At 45.3% G+C, this 17,418-nt stretch overlaps 1 protein-coding gene across 2 annotated transcripts in view; it reads left to right on the top strand.

The window, feature by feature from the left end:
• The first annotated feature begins 224 nt into the window (after positions 1-224).
• SAMD5 (sterile alpha motif domain containing 5) overlaps positions 225-17,418 on the top strand; it is a 61,972-nt gene continuing 44,778 nt past the window's right edge. For both annotated transcript variants that reach the window (XM_070461503.1, XM_070461504.1), the window contains exon 1: positions 225-2,069. In XM_070461503.1, coding sequence (XP_070317604.1) covers positions 1,605-2,069 — 465 coding nt within the window. In that variant the 5' untranslated portion in view covers positions 225-1,604. The remainder of the gene's footprint in view (positions 2,070-17,418) is intronic.

The raw sequence follows: 17,418 nt of genomic DNA, 5'->3' as shown, positions 1-17,418 counted from the left end.
CCAGGGTCGGGGCTAGTGGCTGGCACGCCCCCATGGAGACTCCAGGAGAAACGTCCAGTTCAGGTCCTGAAATGGCTCATGTGCGAAGCTGAATCGCCTTTCCCCGAAAAGAGAGGAGACAGTGACCCTGCCCACCGAGTACCTAGACCCAAATTTCCCGAGCCCAAGAAGAGGTCAAGACACTCAAGAAAACTCGGGCGAGGTACACGGGCTGTTCAACCTGCTCCTCGGGTTAGGCCTGTTCAGGTATTGAGCACGAAAGAGACAACTCGGTAGATTTCGTTCTTCCCAAGAGAGAAAGTGTGGCGGGCGGAGGCCCGCGCGTCTCCTCTAACACGAGCTGGGTGGTGGTGTATCGATGTCCATGCGATCCCGGGGCGGGAGGCGTGCGCTCTGCTCCCCAGGCTCCGGGACTGAACACATCGAAGTGTCGTCCCTGGAGGACAGAGCCACTCGGGGAGGCCGGGCAGGATGCTGGGTGGTGGCGGTGGAATCGAAAGGAAAGCGTAGTGGACACGAGGGTGAGAGGACCCGGTGGGGGACCGCAAGGCATGCGCCAGCGGAGGGAAAGCACAACCCAACCCAAACTTTCGCGGACCCCGGGGTCTAGGAAGCGCGAGCCAGGCAGAAGCACCAGCCTCTTCCGCCGCCCGGTGAGCCCAGCTGCAGCGAGGAGGGGCAGAGCGCAGCGCCGGCTGGAAACGGGCGGTCCCCGCGTCGCGCCCACCCGCCGAGCCAAAGCGCCGCTGCTCCTGGCGCTGAGCGGCGGCCACCTGAGAAGCCGGACCGCCGGGCTCCGGCCTGCGCGCGGGCTCGGACGAAAGGGGGAATCCAACACGGATCGGGAAACGAGAGGGAAAACTTGACCTCACAGCCTCGCCCTTGGGCGGCCCGCGAGCGCGCAGGCTGGAGTCAGAGAGGCTCGGGAAGAAGTGACCGCAGAGATTTCCACGGGCTAGAGAAAACGGATTAAAAAGACACGTAAAAAACCATCCAAGGCGGCCGCTGGAGCCCGGCAGTTTGGAAGACCACCCCTTTTCCCGCTAGGAGGACAACCGTGACTCGCACTGGCGGAGACCAGGCGCTCCTGGGCGGCCGCGCGTCTGCGCGGAGGAGGTGCCTCTCCAACGCGGGGCGCGCATTCAGACGCCCACGGCAGCGGCCAGGGATTGAGATGCGGGGCGCAGCCAGGGGACCATCCCGGCTGAGGAAGGTCCGGGGCGGAGCCGGGCACTGCTGACCTCGCGCGGGTCCGAGGGGTGTGCCCGGGCCCCGCCCGCCTCCGCCCCCTCGCGCGCCCGCCGCGCGCCCCTCCCCGCGGCGGCGGCGGCGGCGGCGGCGAATCCAGGGGCTGCGTGGAGCGGCTCGCCCAGCCGCCAGTGCCTGCAAGCTCGGGGTTGCTTGGGGAATTCACTTTGCTGCTTTGCCGCTACTCCCTTCTCAGGCTTCTGATGACTTTCTCTCCCCCGCCCTGTCCTTCTCTTTAAAAGGAAAACTTTACCGAGATTTCTTTTTCCCCTTTGGAGGAAGAGGATTAAAAGTTCTCAGAACTGGTGCCGCTGGGGCGCCGGGACGCTGTTTGCCGGCGGGGCTCCGGTGCCACCATGTGCACCAACATAGTTTACGAGTGGCTGAAAGCGCTGCAGCTTCCGCAGTACGCCGAGTCCTTCGTGGATAACGGCTACGATGACCTGGAGGTGTGCAAGCAGATCGGGGACCCGGACCTGGACGCCATCGGGGTGCTGGCGCCCGCGCACCGTCGCCGCATCCTGGAGGCCGTGCGCCGGCTGCGCGAGCAGGACGCCGCCGCCGCCGGCCTCTATTTCACGCTGGAGCCGCAGCCGCCGCCCGCGCCACCCGGGCCGTCCCCGCTCGCCATCCCCACCCGCCGCCGGGGGGAGTCGTGCGGCGGCCCGAGCCAGGGCCCCCGCGGGGACCCCCGCGGCCAGACGACCGCCCCTCGCGGCAGGGAGCTGGTGAGCTACCCGAAACTGAAGCTGAAGATCATGATCCGGGATAAGCTCGTCCGCGACGGCATCCACTTGAGCAAGCCCCCGTACTCCCGCAAGGTAAGGAGGCGCCGCCCGGACGGCGCGGGGCGCGGGGCGCGGGGCGCGCGGCGGGAGGGACCCGCCCAGCCGCTCGGCTCCGGCTTGGGGCATCCCATTCCGGGAGACGACGCGAGACGAGGATGCTTCGGGTGTTTGGGATCTTCTGTGTTCTTTCTGTCTTCGCTCTTTTATTCCCTCCTTCCTGGTGTTAAGACAGGACCTCTCACCCAGGTGTTAATAATTCTCCGGTAGGACCAAGTCCCCCGCGTAGTCTCGGTCAGCAACTGGACGCTCGGTGCTCCCCCGGGGGGCCCCGGGCAGTGCTTGATAGCCTCCGTGTAATTTTGGGTCTAGGGGTACCAGAAGAATGGTTAAACCCCACGTGGTTCTCGACCTTTCTTTTTTCTCGTTCTTCTCCTTGCCTTTTCGAGAAGCTGCCAAGGGAAACTGGCCAACTCTTTTCATCAAAGAGTGAGAATTGATGCCCTGTTGCTCTCAGTTCCATTCAGTCGAAGCCCAGCACTGCTGCACATTTGGAACTTGAATGGCTGACCTGAACAGTGAAGAGGGAAAGTTAACAGAAAGCCAAGTCGGTCCACCTGGGACAAGTTCCTTCAACTTAGGCAGAGGGAGGGAGTGGGTGCTCGGGACGTTGGAGGTCCTGGGGCCACTGAAGTGGCGCTGCTCCGTTCTGTGCTGGGTCACGACCAGTTTGGTTGATTATTAATTCAGATGAGATGAAGCAGGTGCAACGGACTTCTCAGTGGATTCCAATGTGGGAAAGGAGGGTACAGCCCGAGGAAGTGAGGTTTTCCGTCACCAGTGAGGAATTCCCTGGGGAAGGAGCCTGGAAAGAAGCAGGGAAGTTGTGGCACCCGCTGTGTGAGGAAGGCTGAACTGTGGCTTTGGGCGTTTAATGATTCGCCGCAGAAAGTCTCGCAGAAAGAGCTCGGCCTCCAGCTGAGACTGTTCAGCTCAGGCTTCTGCAGCCATCCAGGTAGAGGGGTCCTGACCTGAAGGGAGGAAGTAGACAGGACCGGGAATCCTCAAGCGCGCCCGGGGTTACTGCAGGCAAAGGCGCGCCTCAGCGGGAAAGTCGGGACCGAGAGAAGCCCGGGGAAATGATGGAGGGGCTGCTGCTGCTGGCGAGGAGTGAACACCGCGTGCGAACAGGGCCAGGCGGATAATCCACACGTTGCGTGCTTGTTTGGGGGCGCGTGCATTGCTTTATAGTCTGAAGACCATAATGTCTGGATTCAGGGAAGTTTCAAAGAAAACTCTGTAAAAAGTAGACAACAGTATGTAGGGTAGAGGGGAATAGAAGGTTTAATATTATCCATATGTTGTCTTGTTAGGCAGTTCAGGTAATCTGATTAAGAGTACACTTTTGTTTTATAAGAAGTATGTAAATAGGGTAAAGGGGGCAAGTCTGGAGGACAGGTTGCCTCCAGTTAAACATGTATTCCAGTTACCCACTCTGTGTTTCTGATGTGTGCCCCAAAGAGTACAATGAAGAGGAGAATGCAGTTTTCTCAGGCATATAGAGTTAGAGATCCACACAGTGTATACATAGTGACTTTGACTGTCCGTGTGTTATAAACACTCATTCTTGGAGACAGAGGGTCAGAGGAGTTCAGGCCGCTCGGACTTCTGTGATAACAGCCCAGGAAGTGAGCCCAGCTTGGGCTGAGAGAGTGTGAGCCCCTGGACACGTGGTGAGAGCGCAGGGCAGGTCCTGGCCGGACAGGGATGCCAAGAACAGGTTCATGTCCCTCGGTCTTGCCTATGCTTCAGGAGAGCTGGGAGCTAGGCTGGGAGGACAGAGGAGAGGATGGGCTGCAGGCGAGGTTGATGTGCGGGAAGTAGCACATTTTGATTCTGATGCTGAAAAAGACAGACTAGATATCAAACTTAGAAGCTGAAAAGAATCAGTGGAGGAAGATTCTAAGGGCATGAGTGTCCTGGCATCGGCTTTGGTCTCTGCATTCCTGCCTAAATCAGTGTATGATATGGTAATACATTTGAGTAAGAACAATTTATTGAAGAAAATTTCAGCTTACATTGTAGTACAGTTTGCTTTCCATGTAAATAAAAATTTGGTCAACTTCTACATATAAATCCAATAACAATAATGTTTGATAATAAAAATGTACCCTCTTTCACTTTCTATGCATATGCAATTCTCCTTCTCAAACTGAAGAATAAAATGGGGCCAGAATGTTTTTGTACCTCTTCCATTGATGCTCCCAACTGGGGACCAGAAAAATGTGGCTGACAAATTTAATTGTAAAAAAATTCTGTTATTTATATGTTTTTTACAAGAAAAACATACACTAAATTATAAATAATACTTAGAAAGCAAAATATACTCACTATAGTCCAAACTGAGCATGCACGTGTATAGTGCCAGATTATGTTGGTCATTCTGAATTTGTTGCTTATGTGTCCATTATCTCTTTCAGTTTTGGATTTTAGTTTATTTAAGATGTTTTCGGATGCAGCTTGTTTCTTTGCAGGTTTAGGACTCCTCTTTAAAATGTGATCCAATATTTAATTTCTTCAGATTCCTTGGCTCTGTCATAATCAGAAAATATAATATTTATAATGTGCATCTGGAATTCTGCTTATTAGAGAGGCCTCACCTGTCCTTTATAGTCTCTGCATGTCTGATCCTTGTAATTTTTTTGTACTGTGGTGAGATTATTAGATGGTTTGAAAGCAGATTTTACCAAGGGTGATCAAGGCAGGAAGAGTGAGCCCTTACAGAAGGAAGTAAGTTGCAGAATTTCCCCAAGAATTACTTGAAAGGACCGTATAGGATTGTGGTATTTGCCTCAATAACAGTTAATGTTACCAGGAACTCTGCGACACTGCTGTGTTCATTACATCTTATCAACAGTTGTCAATTTCCTCTTTTAGGTCAGTTAAAGTGTAAGAAAAGTAAGTTTCGCTTTGTTTTCCAAAGGCAGTCTAGCAAAGGCAGGCTAGCTTTGGAAAACCAGGGGCTTGGAAAGAGCGCAGCTTAAAATCTAAAAACATCGAATGACTCCCTGCTTTGCCTGTCCTTAGCTTCTCTGACTGTGGTGACTTTCTACCTTCATGAAATGAGGACAGATTTTCACAAAGTAAGGATTAGGTAAAGCTTTGTGTAAGAAAGAAAGGAAGTGAAGTTGCTCAGTCGTGTCCAACTCTTTGCGACCGCATGGACTGTAGCCGACCAGGCTCCTCTGTCCATGGGATTTCCCAGGCAAGAATACTGGAGTGGGTTGCCATTTCCTTCTTCAGGGAATCTTCCCAACCCAGGGATCAAACCCAGGTCTCCCTCATTGCGGGCAGACGCTTTACCATCTGAGCCCCCAGGGAAGCCCTTTCTCAATACTTTACCAAGCTTCTCTCTGTGGAGGCTCTGCCAGGCTCCAGGTTACTGAGATAGGCAGAATGCACCAGCCCTGCCCTCACAGAACTTGGGATCTGGTGGGGAAGACAGAATCGAATGAACAACCATGATAAGGTGTGCTGATTGCTTTCATGGGAGGCACATGAGCCACGGCCAGGTGCTTCCAATCTAGTCTGTGGGGAGGTGGGACCATGACAGGCTTTCTAGAACTGGTCTTTAGTCTGAGAACTGAAGGATGCAGGGGTTAGCCTGAAGGAGAGGAGGGACCTAAATGGAGCAAGTGTTCTAGGCAGAGAGAATGCTGTGCGCAAGGGCCAGAAAGTGAGGGATGGCACCATCCAGCAGGGCAGAGGGGATGTAGAGGGATTCAGTCTGTCTAGAGCCCAGAGTGCTTGGAGGAAGTGGCAGGAGGTGGAGACAGGCGGGGCTGGTCCTGAATGGACTTGGACTGTATCTCAAGAGGGGAGCTATTGATGGATCCTGACCAGAGATGGACTAAAGGATTAGGATGAGGTTACAGTGTCAGGAGACACGTGCTACAGCCTGGACTGCTTGGCGATAGCGGGAAGCACTGTGGAAGTACGTGAGACATAGAATTGCCAGGATTGGATGACAGTTTGAATGACAAGGGTGAGAGGGGAGGGAGGTTGAGATGACAGGTAGAGTTCCAGTCTAGGGTTATGATGCCCTCTCCTGAGTAGGGAACCCAGGAGAAAAGCAAGTTTGGAAACAAAGATGTTGCCTTCGGGTTTAAACACACTGAGTGTCCAATGCCGGAGGCATATTTGTACATATTTATCTAGTTAACAGAAATACGGCTATGGAGCAGAGAAATATGGCTATGGAGCTGGGGCAAAAGATACAGATTTGGGAATTGTGCCTGTGTTGAAGCCACAAATATGAGTGAACTGGAGAGAAGGGACCTGGACAGAACCTTGGGGAACCCAGGATTTGAGAGATGGGCAGAGGATGGAGAATCTTGGAGGGAGGTGAAAGGGTGAGTCATCGGAAGCAGTGATGCTTCAGGGAGGAGGGACTGGTCAGGAGGTCAGAGTGGGATCAAGCAGGATAAGAACTGAATGTATCCGTGGCAAGTAGCAGCCATACCAGCAGGGACCTCTGAAATAGCAGGTTAAAGTGATGGACCAATGAGAGGAAGTAAAAGCGGGAGCACAAACAACTTTTTCTTTTTGAAGACTTAATTTTTTTAAAGAGCAGTTTTTTTTTTTTTAAGTTTTAAAATAAGATTCTTGTATGTGGGCCGTTTTTAAAGTCTTTATTGAACTGGTTGCAATATTGATTCTGTTTTATGCTTTGTTTTTTTTTGGCCATGAGGCCTGTGGAATCTTAGCTCCCTGATCAGGGATCAGACTCATATGCTCTGAATTAGAAGGCAATGTCTTAACCACTGAACCATCCTGGAAGTCTCTAGAAGAGCAGTTTTAAGTTCACAGCAAAACTGAGAGAATGGTGCAGAGATTTCCTATATACCCCTGCCCCTACACAAGCATGGTTGCCTCTCTTATCCGCATCCCCCACCAGAAGTGGTACATTTGTTATGATTGATAAACTGACAGCAGTACCTTGTAATCATCCAAAGTTCAGATTTCACATTAGGGGTCACTGTTGATGGTGTGCATTCTGTGGCTTTGGACGAATGTATACTGAATGACATATAGCCATCATTATGGTTTCAAGCAGAGTATATTCCCTGCCCTAAAAATCCTTTGTGTTCTGCCCATTCATCCCTCTCTTTCCCAACCCCTGGGGACAAATAATTTTTTTTTTGCCATCTCCATAGTTTTGCCTTTTCCAGAACATCACATAGTTAAGAGTTCTGTAGCCATTTCAGGTTGGTTTCTTTCACTTATTAGCGATAGGCATTTATGATTCCTCTGGGTCTTTTCATGGCTTGATAGCTCATTTCTTTTTAGTGCTGAGTCATATTCCATTGTCTGGATGTACTGCAGACAACTTTTTAACGAAGTCAGACTGAGAAGATAGAACTGAACCTACATCTGGAGGAAGAAGGGGGAATTTAGGTCAAGCAAGGAGTTTTGTGGATTTGTATTTTTTTTAAGAATGAGAGAAGCTATAGCATGTGTTAAGTGTTGGTGGGAGAATGTCGGGGACAGGGAGCCTGCGGTGGAATGGGAGAAGGGAGATGACCCAAGAGATCAAGGAAGTGGAGGGAATTGTGTCCAGAAAACTGGGAGGCAAGGGGGAGGAGATACTTTTTCCATGACAGAGGGGTGGATGAGGAGACTGGGAACTTTGTTGTGCTGACATTGAAGTGTCTTCCTTTCTCTCTCTGCCCACATGATACCAGTGGGGGAGATGGAGAGATTACAGATTTTTGGCAAACATTGTGTTAATAGATAAATATTAGGTATTTTGAATCTAGTGTTTATACTGTTGCTTCTGCTTAGTCACTTTGGTTGTGTCCGACTCTTCGTGACCCCGTAGACTGCAGCCTGCCAGGCTCTTCTGAAAACGGGAGTGAGTTTCCATGCCCTCCTCCAGGGGATCTTCCCGACCCAGGGATCGAACCTGGGGCTCCTGCATTGCAGGCAGGTTCTTTACTACTGAGGCACAAGGGAAGCACCTTTGCCTGAATAGAAATATTATATAACAATGCTTAAAGGAGTTATATAAATAAACATGAATAGAAACCATACTCACTATTCATATATTTGTGCTGCAGGTTATAAGCTATGTATGATGTTGTGTTGTGTAAGTTTAGGTATGCTTGTGAATGGGGGTTATGGTGGATGTGGATGGTTCAGTTCAGTTCAGTTGCTCAGTTGTGTCTGATTTTTTGCGACCCCATGGACTGCAGCACGCCAAGCTTCCCTGTCCATCACCAATTCCTGGAGCTTGCTCAAACTCATGTCCATCCAGTCAGTGATGCCATCCAACCATCTCATCGTCCCTTTCTCCTCCTGCCATCAATCTATCCCAGCATCAGGGTCTTTTCCAATGAGTTAGTTCTTTGAATCAGGTGGCCAAAGTGTTGGCGGTTCAGTTTCAGCGTCAGTCCTTCAGAACTGATTTCCTTTAGGATTGACTGATTGAATCTCCTTGCAGTCCAAGGAACTCTCAAGAGTCTTCTCCGACACCATAGTTCAAAAGCATCAGTTCTTCAGTGCTCAGCTTTCTTTATGGTCCAACTCTCACTTCCATCCATGACTGCTCGAAAAACCATAGCTTTGACTAGATGGTATTTTGTTGGCAAAGTAATGTTTCTCCTTTTTAATATGCTGTCTAGGTTGGTTATAGCTTTTCTTCCAAGGAGCAAGTGTCTTTTAATTTCATGGCTTCAGTCACCATCTGCAGTGATTTTGGAGCCCAAGAAAATAAAGTCTGTCAATGTTTCCATCGTCCCCCCATCTACTTGCCATGAAATGTGGATGGTGGGGGACTGTGAAAGTATCTTGTTTTCTAGCAGACTTGGGAAAGCGGAAGGGGAGCTCTAGGGTAGATCATGGCTGGAGCAGGTATATGGATTTCACTGGAAAATACTTCCTTGCCACAAGCTACCAACTAGAACTGTTTGAGTTAGTATAACTTTACCTAATAATACTATAGGAATGTTAAACTTCATTCAAGCCTCAGACTTTCATGGTAATAGGGCTACTCATAGGTGTCTGGAAGAGATGGCTTGGGATGGAACTGTTTGGAGAGACAGGGAGCATGAGGGCTTCTGTGTCTGGCACCAGGGTAAAGGATATAGAAGAAATATTTAGAAAGAGAGAGGTTGGCACAGATAGGCTTGTGTCCTTTGGAGTTGTGCCTTGGATCCTGGCAGAAGCTGAAATGACAATAAATATACCTTCTCCCAAGAATTTCTGCCTTTATGAAGTTCCTTTGGACAGACTGGAGGTTGGCAAATTTCAGTTTTTTCTAATCAAATCAATATCATCAGTATCCTCAATCTGGGCAAGAGAAGATCTTTCTAGGTTTTTTTGTTTGTTTGTTTTTATTTCCTGAAAAGAATACTGTGGATAAAAGAGAGAGAAAGGAGATAAGAGCTTGTGTGCTGGCGGGGTTGCCCATTTCATCATGCTCCTCATAGTTTAATTTCTATGGGTTTTCAGCATCCATGGACCTTCGGCCATCCATCCATCCATGCATCCGTCAATCCATCTACCCTACTTGATGAACATTAATCAAATGCCATGTGCCAAGCCCTTAGCTTTACAGCAGAGAGCTAGGCAGACATCCTCCTGCTTCCTCTTTAATGGACCTTGATGTGGAGCATCCACCCAACGTGGAATGGATGCACCATGTAAAAGTTGAATATTACTTACAAAAGTTAGCAAGGATTGGAGAATTTTATGCTTGTGTTTATTTCAGTTGTTGTGTTTCTTCATTAAGTAGTATCAAAGAAGAACTAGGACTTAAAGTGCTATTCTGGCAGGTCATTTGAAAAGAAGATATTGGCAGCAGGGCCAGGATCAGGGTAAGGCAGGTAGGGCGCCAAGGTGGAAAATTGAAGAAAGGGATCATCCTCAGGGTTGTGCCAGTCTGGGAAGTCTGCCATTAACAAAATCAATCCCTTACCAGGAAATACTGGATATTCATGGGCATTGCAGGGAGCCTTCAAGTCGAACACTGGGCAGTCACCTACTCTTTGGATACTCAGCCTGCCCTCAACAGCAGGGCGCTGAGAGCCTAGTTAGAGAACTGAGCTCCCAAACTAAGAGGACATGGTTTCTATGGTGATGGCAGCCCATGGAGGTCACCCAGGTGAGAGAGGCTTGTGGTTGCCTGTTGCTCCTCCGTTGACATGATGGTCCAGTGGTTAAGAGCACAGGCTCAGAACCAGACTACAGAGTTCACGTCCCAGCTCTGCCCCATGCAAGGTCATCTTTGGCTCCTCTCTCTGCTGTGTGCTTAGTCACCCAGTCGTGTCTGACTCTTTGTGACTGCATGGACTGACCTGCCAGGCTCCTCTGTCCATGGGATTCTCCAGGCAAGAATACTGGAGTGGGATTCTGTGCTCTCCTCTGGGGGAATCTTCCCAGTGCCGGAATCCAACCTGAGTCTCTTACGTCTCCTGCATTAGCAGGTAGGTTCTTTCTGAGCCACCAGGGAAACCCAAGAATACTGGAGTGGGTAGGCTATCCCTTCTCCAGGGGATCTTCCTGAGCTAGGAATTGAACCAGTGTCTCCTGCATTGCAGGCAGATTCCTTAGCAGCTGAGCTAACTGGGAAGCCCCTCTCCCAAAAGTAGTAATACTGGTGACTCTTAAGGTGATTGGTCCTTGTACAGGTGGCACTAGTGGCAAAGAATCTGCCTGTCAATGCAGGAAATTTAAGAGATGTGGAGTCAAACCCTGGGTCAGGAAGATCCACTGGAGGAGGAAATGGCAACCCACTCCAGTATTCTTGCTTGGGATAATCGCATGGACAGAGAAGCTTGGTGGGCTGTAGTCCTTAAAGTGATTAGATGAGCTGATACCCTCGAACTCATAGAACAAAATTTCTATCTGTTTCTTAGGACTGTGATCATAAACTCCCACAAACTGGATGTGTGAAACTGTAGGAATTTATTCTCTGCCGGTTCTGGAGGCTAGATGTTCAAAACTAGAGTCTTGTTCCAAGAGCCTAAAGGTCTGCAGATTTACCTACAGGCTCCCCCAAAGCACCTCCAAAGAGCGCATCTCTCCCTGCCAGGGAGAGGACAGGCACTGCTGGAGCACGTGCCCAGGTGTCCAGGCTGTCTGCACGGCAGCCTGGACCTGGTGCCCCGCTCCCCTTGCCCTGAAAGTGCCAGTGTCCATCGCTCAGTTGTGTTTGACTCTTTACGACCTCGTGGACTGTAGCCCACCAGGCTCCTCTGTCCACGGAATTTCCCAGGCAAGAATACTCGAGTGGATAGCCATTCCCTTTTCCAGGGGATCTTCCAGACCAAGGATCGAACCCGAGTCTTCATTGCAGGCAGATTCTTTACCATTTGAGCTACCAGGGAATCCCTTGGTCTGGGCCCCACTCAAAGCTAGCAGATTTGGGGGGTCTTCTGGTAAAAGGGCTGGAGCAGCACATCCAGAAGGGGCATAGGTTTTCTCCAGAATCCAAAGGGATACTGTGCCCCTTCTTTGTCAGAGCAGCCAGATGCAACAGCTCATCCTTACTTTAGATAGGATGTCTCAGAATAACCCACTAAAGGTCTGCACTAAAGGTCCACACCACTGAACTCCTGAGAGTGGCATTGAGATAGAAAGCCCCTGGATTTTTGTTGGATTTCCCACTTTCTGACATGCAGAAGTCTTACAGTACATCTAGAGTAGTTGCCACATCTTGCCCACTAGATCCAAGCAGCGTGATGTCATGAGTATAGTGGACCAGTGTGTTATTTTTTGGAAAGGAAAGGCATTTGGAAGAACGTTGCCCATGTGAGGGCAGGTACATCCAGGACTGTGATAGTTACCACTTTTCAAGGTCAGAGTCTGTGTAGAGCTAGAAACAGCATCGAATCCTTGGCTTATAACTAAGGCTTATTACTGCTACTGCCAGCACGTGAACTAAAGGTTTATAACAGTTATTTTCCAAGGTTTATGAAAAATGCTATCTCAGATCAAACTGCTGATTTGGGCTTGAGGAGGTCTGGGTGAAGTAGGAAGAGAATCCTTGCTTTCCGTCAATATGAAAAGTATTAAGGACAAGGAATTGTGGATCATGCCAAAAGGCATTAAGTATACAATCTGTCTTACATAGAGACTAAGTGATATCTAATAGTTTAAACAGATTTCATTACTGCTTCTAATTGAAATAAATGGTCTGATGAGCTCTTAAAACCTTCCTATTATGTTTCCATAAAGTTATAAATACCAACAAAATAAGATCTACCGCATTTGGAACATGCTCAAAAGACAAGAAAAACAATTCGTGTGTATTCTTTACCAAAATCCTAATGAACAGATATTCCGATTTTAAGGTATTTTTTCCTAGAGCATAACTTTATAACAAGACTAAAGATGAACCTGTTGATTGGACACCTGTATTTTTTCAGCACTCTACCTCTGTTTGACAAGATTATTTTAAGTAAAAGTCAGAGAATAATACACAGTATTTATTTTCTTGATTTTTTTTTTTGTTTTAAAGAGTTAACAATTAAAATAAGGAATGCATTTCAGTTTTCAATAATTCAAATGTAGTAAAACCATTCCATCTATGAAGTAGAATTTGCACTTAACCAATTTAACACACTACCCCATTGTAGTCTGTAGCAGTTTGAACTGTATTTCCCTGTTTTGACTTTTCAACACAAGTGAAAACTCTTTAAGTGGTCATGTAAGAATAATAGAATTGAACTAATTCAAGTCTTGTTTGTTTTTGAACAAATTATGGTGCTTTCATTGTTTATTTTCAGTCTTTTGTTTGACTTATTCATGTAGTATCACGGGAGAGACATGACCACTTTTACCAACTTATTTTAGAAAAGGACTCTTACAACCAAGTTTGTGGGTTGGTACCAGTCATATAGCCAGGAGTTCTCTGAATTAACTCCCATGTGGAACACAATGCTTATAAAACGACAGGCAATAAAAGATGCTTGTTTGAAGGGAATGTAATACCATTATCACTTGACAGTAACTGTGACAGCTAGAAGTTAGGCCAACAAAAGATTTTTTCAGGGAGAAATGTTGTATCCCTGACATTGTTTAGAGTTTCTATAGGGCATGCTCATAATTCAGAGTTTCATTTTCTTTTAAGGGCCCTTCTTTGCCTGCCCCTCTCTCTGCCCTGTCCTTGGAAGACATAAAGAAATATGATCTTTGCAGTTTAAGAAAAGTTATTTATTTTGTTAAATGGTGCCAGTATATATCTCAAAAGACTGTAGTGTGAATTACATGGGATAATATTTATAAGGTTACTTTATAAATTCTAAAAGAACTGTACAAATTTAAAGTGTTCTTATTGATAGTGTATAAATCATTATGTTTCTAATATAATTTTTAAAACATTTCTGATTGAAAAGTGAATACACTGAATTGAGAAAATTTGGAGAACACTGAAACAGATTGAGAAGAAATTTAAAATGGTCTGTACAGTTTCTAACCCTCATGATGTATTTCTTTAAAAATCATCCTTGAATTAGAATTTCTGTCTTGTACACATGCACAAATCTGGTATTGGATAAGAATAAGGGTAAGGCTATTCTTGCGTTAGCAGATATCATTTGAAAAATGATTTTAATACTAAGACATATTCTATCTTAGTTTAACACCATAATTAACTCAGTCATTTTCTTATTGGGTTGAAGCCTTACCCATGTTATTATTGATTATTTTAATTTCTTTGCAATTTGAAAATGTCATGTTTGAGAAGTAGTATTTCATCATTCTTTGAATGATATTTCTTAGGTTACCAATCAACATAGTTTTGTATTTGTGGCTTTTATATTTACAATTATGTACTGCTTTTTAATGGTATTTGCCTTTTTTTTTGTTGGTTAAGCCATTTCCAGTTGCTTTGCAAGAATTCTTTCTATATTAAGGAAAATAATCATTGTTGCATAAAGGTTGCAGAGGTTTTTCAGAGTGTTGGTTTAGCTTAGAATTTTATGGTTTATTTTTGGATGTCCAAAATTTTTAAACTCTTATGTATTCTACCTTATCAATAATTTTAGTTGTTTCTTTCAGACTGAAGGAATATAGGGGATACAGATTTAGAATTGGACTTAAAGTCTTTTTTTTTACCATTTACTTGGACAAATTATTTAATCTTTCTAAAACTGAGTTGCTCCATCTATAAAATGGGTAAACTATCAGCCACTTCTTAAAGAGTGTTGAATACAGAGAGACAATATATGAGAAACACCTCAGAGAGTAACTGACAGATAGTAATTCCTCAAAACATCTGGCTAATGTTTGTGGTATAATACAAAACTGTATGATTATGAGGTTATTCTTAATATGAAGACTTATCTTAAATTATTAGTTTATGTCCTTGTAATTCTGTTGAGGCTAGTTGTTCTTTTCATAATTTCAAAGAGCTTTTAAAATATCTATAACATATATACTTTATTTGTCTGGTATAATAGTTGAAAATATTTTGCCCAATTTACCATTTGCTTTTTATGTCTTCCTCTTTTTTTGAATGAAGAAATATAATCAATCTTTATTTTCATGATTACTTTTATCCTTAGAATATTTTATGATAATATCCTTATAGTATTTGTAATTATTTTATCCTTAAATTCCTTCTCTATTAAAAATCAGTTAATATTTACCTATATCACCAATCAATTTTTTTGGTTTCAGGTTTACATCAAACTCTGATTCATCTGAAATTTATTTAGGGACATGATATAAGATAAAGTTCTAATGTTATATATAATCTGATATAGACAAAATTTTATCACCTACTTCACAGGAATTATAGCTTTTATTTGTCCTGATCTTATTGCATGGCTAGAGTTTATATGGCAATGTTAAATAATAATGCTAAGTAGATGTTTTTGTCTTATTCCAAATTTTAATGGACATGCTGCAACGATTTTGTTAGTATTCTGCCATTGGCTCTCAGCTTAAGATATCCTTTGTGATGTTGAAGAACATTTTGGTTTTAGTAATTTTGTAGGCATTTTTTATTAGGAATGGACATTTGATTCTAGTAAATGTCTTTTTTTGCGACTTAAAAATGGTTGAGTCTTTTTCTTTTTGGGTTTAACGCTGTGTTGCATTTCCTGACATGAAACCATCCTTAAATGATGTCTTTTGAAGCAACCTGTGTGTGAGAGGAGGAATTTTGTGATCTCATGCCCAGATTATTGTCACATTCTTTTATACTGCGTATCTTTCCTTTCACGATGATGTTTGACATTTACCTTCAGTGTGGTAACCACTGCGACAGTTGTTGTCATGATATTATTACAGTTGACTTCTGCCAGTAGCTTTTGGAAGCTGTCGTCTCTGTCTAGACAGGCAGGAGAGACAGTGACTGCGGTGAGTTGGGGGGACCAGCGCCACACTCTTCCTATTCAAAAGGCAATTGACACAGAGTTGTGAGTAATGATTTAGTTTTCTGGTTTGTGGAGACATTTTGTCTTTGAACCAGAGGGCAGAGACTCTGAGGGGGGTGAGGAGTTAACTTGAATCTTTATTGATTTTACTGTTTTCACAGCCAAAATGGGCTACCCACCCCCCCACCGCCCCGCACCATGTGCAGTTCAGGAAATTGCTCCCAGATTCTAGAATTATATTCTTCTCCTCCATCCTCCCACTCTTCCACTTCCCCCACATACCGTGTACTCCCTGATCAATTAGTCTTCGCCCTTCCTGCTCCCACCCCACCCCACACCTTTTAATGGAAAATACAGATGGGGCTGCTTGCCAGATGCCATGTTAAATAGAAAACTCTTATAAAAGAAATTGAAGTGGCATTCATTTTAATTTGAATGTTTGGCTTTGCATAGAAACAACAGTCCACTTGTAATAAAGATAAAGTGGGAGAACTCTGTAAGAAATATTATTGGAGCAAATCCTTGATTGACAATTAAACATTTGTTGAAAGGTCAAATAGAATGACTTTTATTTTAAAAGGTCATTGAAGCAAATATTAAAGATGGGATACAGCAATGGTATGTTTCTAGATGAAACAGCTACCTCAGTTACTGCATTCAGCTTAGTTTGTAGAATGGATGCACCCAATGCTTCCCAAGCTGGCCATCAATCATGCAGTAAAGATATAGGCACTTTAAAGTAACCATGAGTCAGTGCAGAATGAAACACTGCTGGATTAGGACGCTCTCCTTGGGAAACTCTTGATTGACAAAAGTAGTACTGATTTAAGTATTAGCCATATTTTCATGGCCAGAAAGTAATAAAGTGGTAGATGGTCTTTATGAAGGGGAAATATTTTACGTTAAAAAAGTTAAGTAATTTGTGTGTGTGTGTGTTCAGCCAGTCAGTTGTATCTGACTCTTTGCAACCCTATGGACTGTAGCCCACCAGGCTCCACTGTCCTTGTGATTTCCCAGGCAAGAGTACGGGAGTGGGTTGCCATGCCCTCCTCCATGGAATCTGCCCCGCTCAGGGATCGAACCTGTGTTTCCTGTGTCTCCTGCATTGGCAGATGGATTCTTTACAGCTGAGCCACCTGGGAAGCCCCTGAGTAATTCTTAGGACTTGCTAACTACAGGATCCAGTTAAGATGAAAAGTGGCTCTACTTAAATGTGAAAGAAAAAAAAAAGATAATTCGATGAGTTGTTAATTGCATCCAGAGTCAGTGCTCTAGTCACCGTCATTTGTAAAGCATCCAAAGAAAAGATGGGATTAGTTCCTGTCTGGGGTCCCACAAACCCCCTGTATCTCCAGCTTGCTTAGGCTTGCGCAGTAGAAGGATAATTCAGGATATGCATATTGCATCCATTATAGATTAGAGTGGAGCCAGAGGGTATGCAAAGTAATTCATTCTTTTGAGACCTACTTCATTATAGAGAGGTGGTGGAGAGTTGGAGTTAGGTTGGTGACATTAACTTTGGGTTTTATTGCCATGTCATTTTAAATAAGAGTTTTTACTGCCACTTCTTGTCAGAGCAGTTTGGGCCATGTGTTTATCTCTGTTAATATGGCTCCTTATATTGATACACTCACCTTGAAAATAGTGGTGAATTGAATCTTCTAATCGTGTATTAAAGCATTGTGACAGTGACACGCTTGACCTGCTGAGTCATATTAGTCCTACTTCCTGGCAGGAAGCAGGATCTTCTTTATCACCCCCAAGATTGGTGTTTTAGGATGCACATGCTGAATTATGTTACAAGTGATTTGTAGGAAAAGTAGAAGTGTTCTTTTGAAGGCAGGCAAACTGAAAAAGCAAGAGCTTCCTAGAGCAGCGAGCTCACCCTGTAAAATGATGACTTTCACTCTGCTTGGATTCACTCATTGTGAAATTTAGATGTATTCTTGATTCAAGGTCTTTCCAGGTGGCTCAAGTGTAAAAAATCCACCTTCCAAGGC

This window comes from Odocoileus virginianus, chromosome 34 (assembly GCF_023699985.2).
Source record: "Odocoileus virginianus isolate 20LAN1187 ecotype Illinois chromosome 34, Ovbor_1.2, whole genome shotgun sequence".
In the NCBI taxonomy this organism is placed as follows: Eukaryota; Metazoa; Chordata; class Mammalia; order Artiodactyla; family Cervidae; genus Odocoileus; species Odocoileus virginianus.
This window is presented reverse-complemented; position numbering and strand designations above follow the sequence as displayed.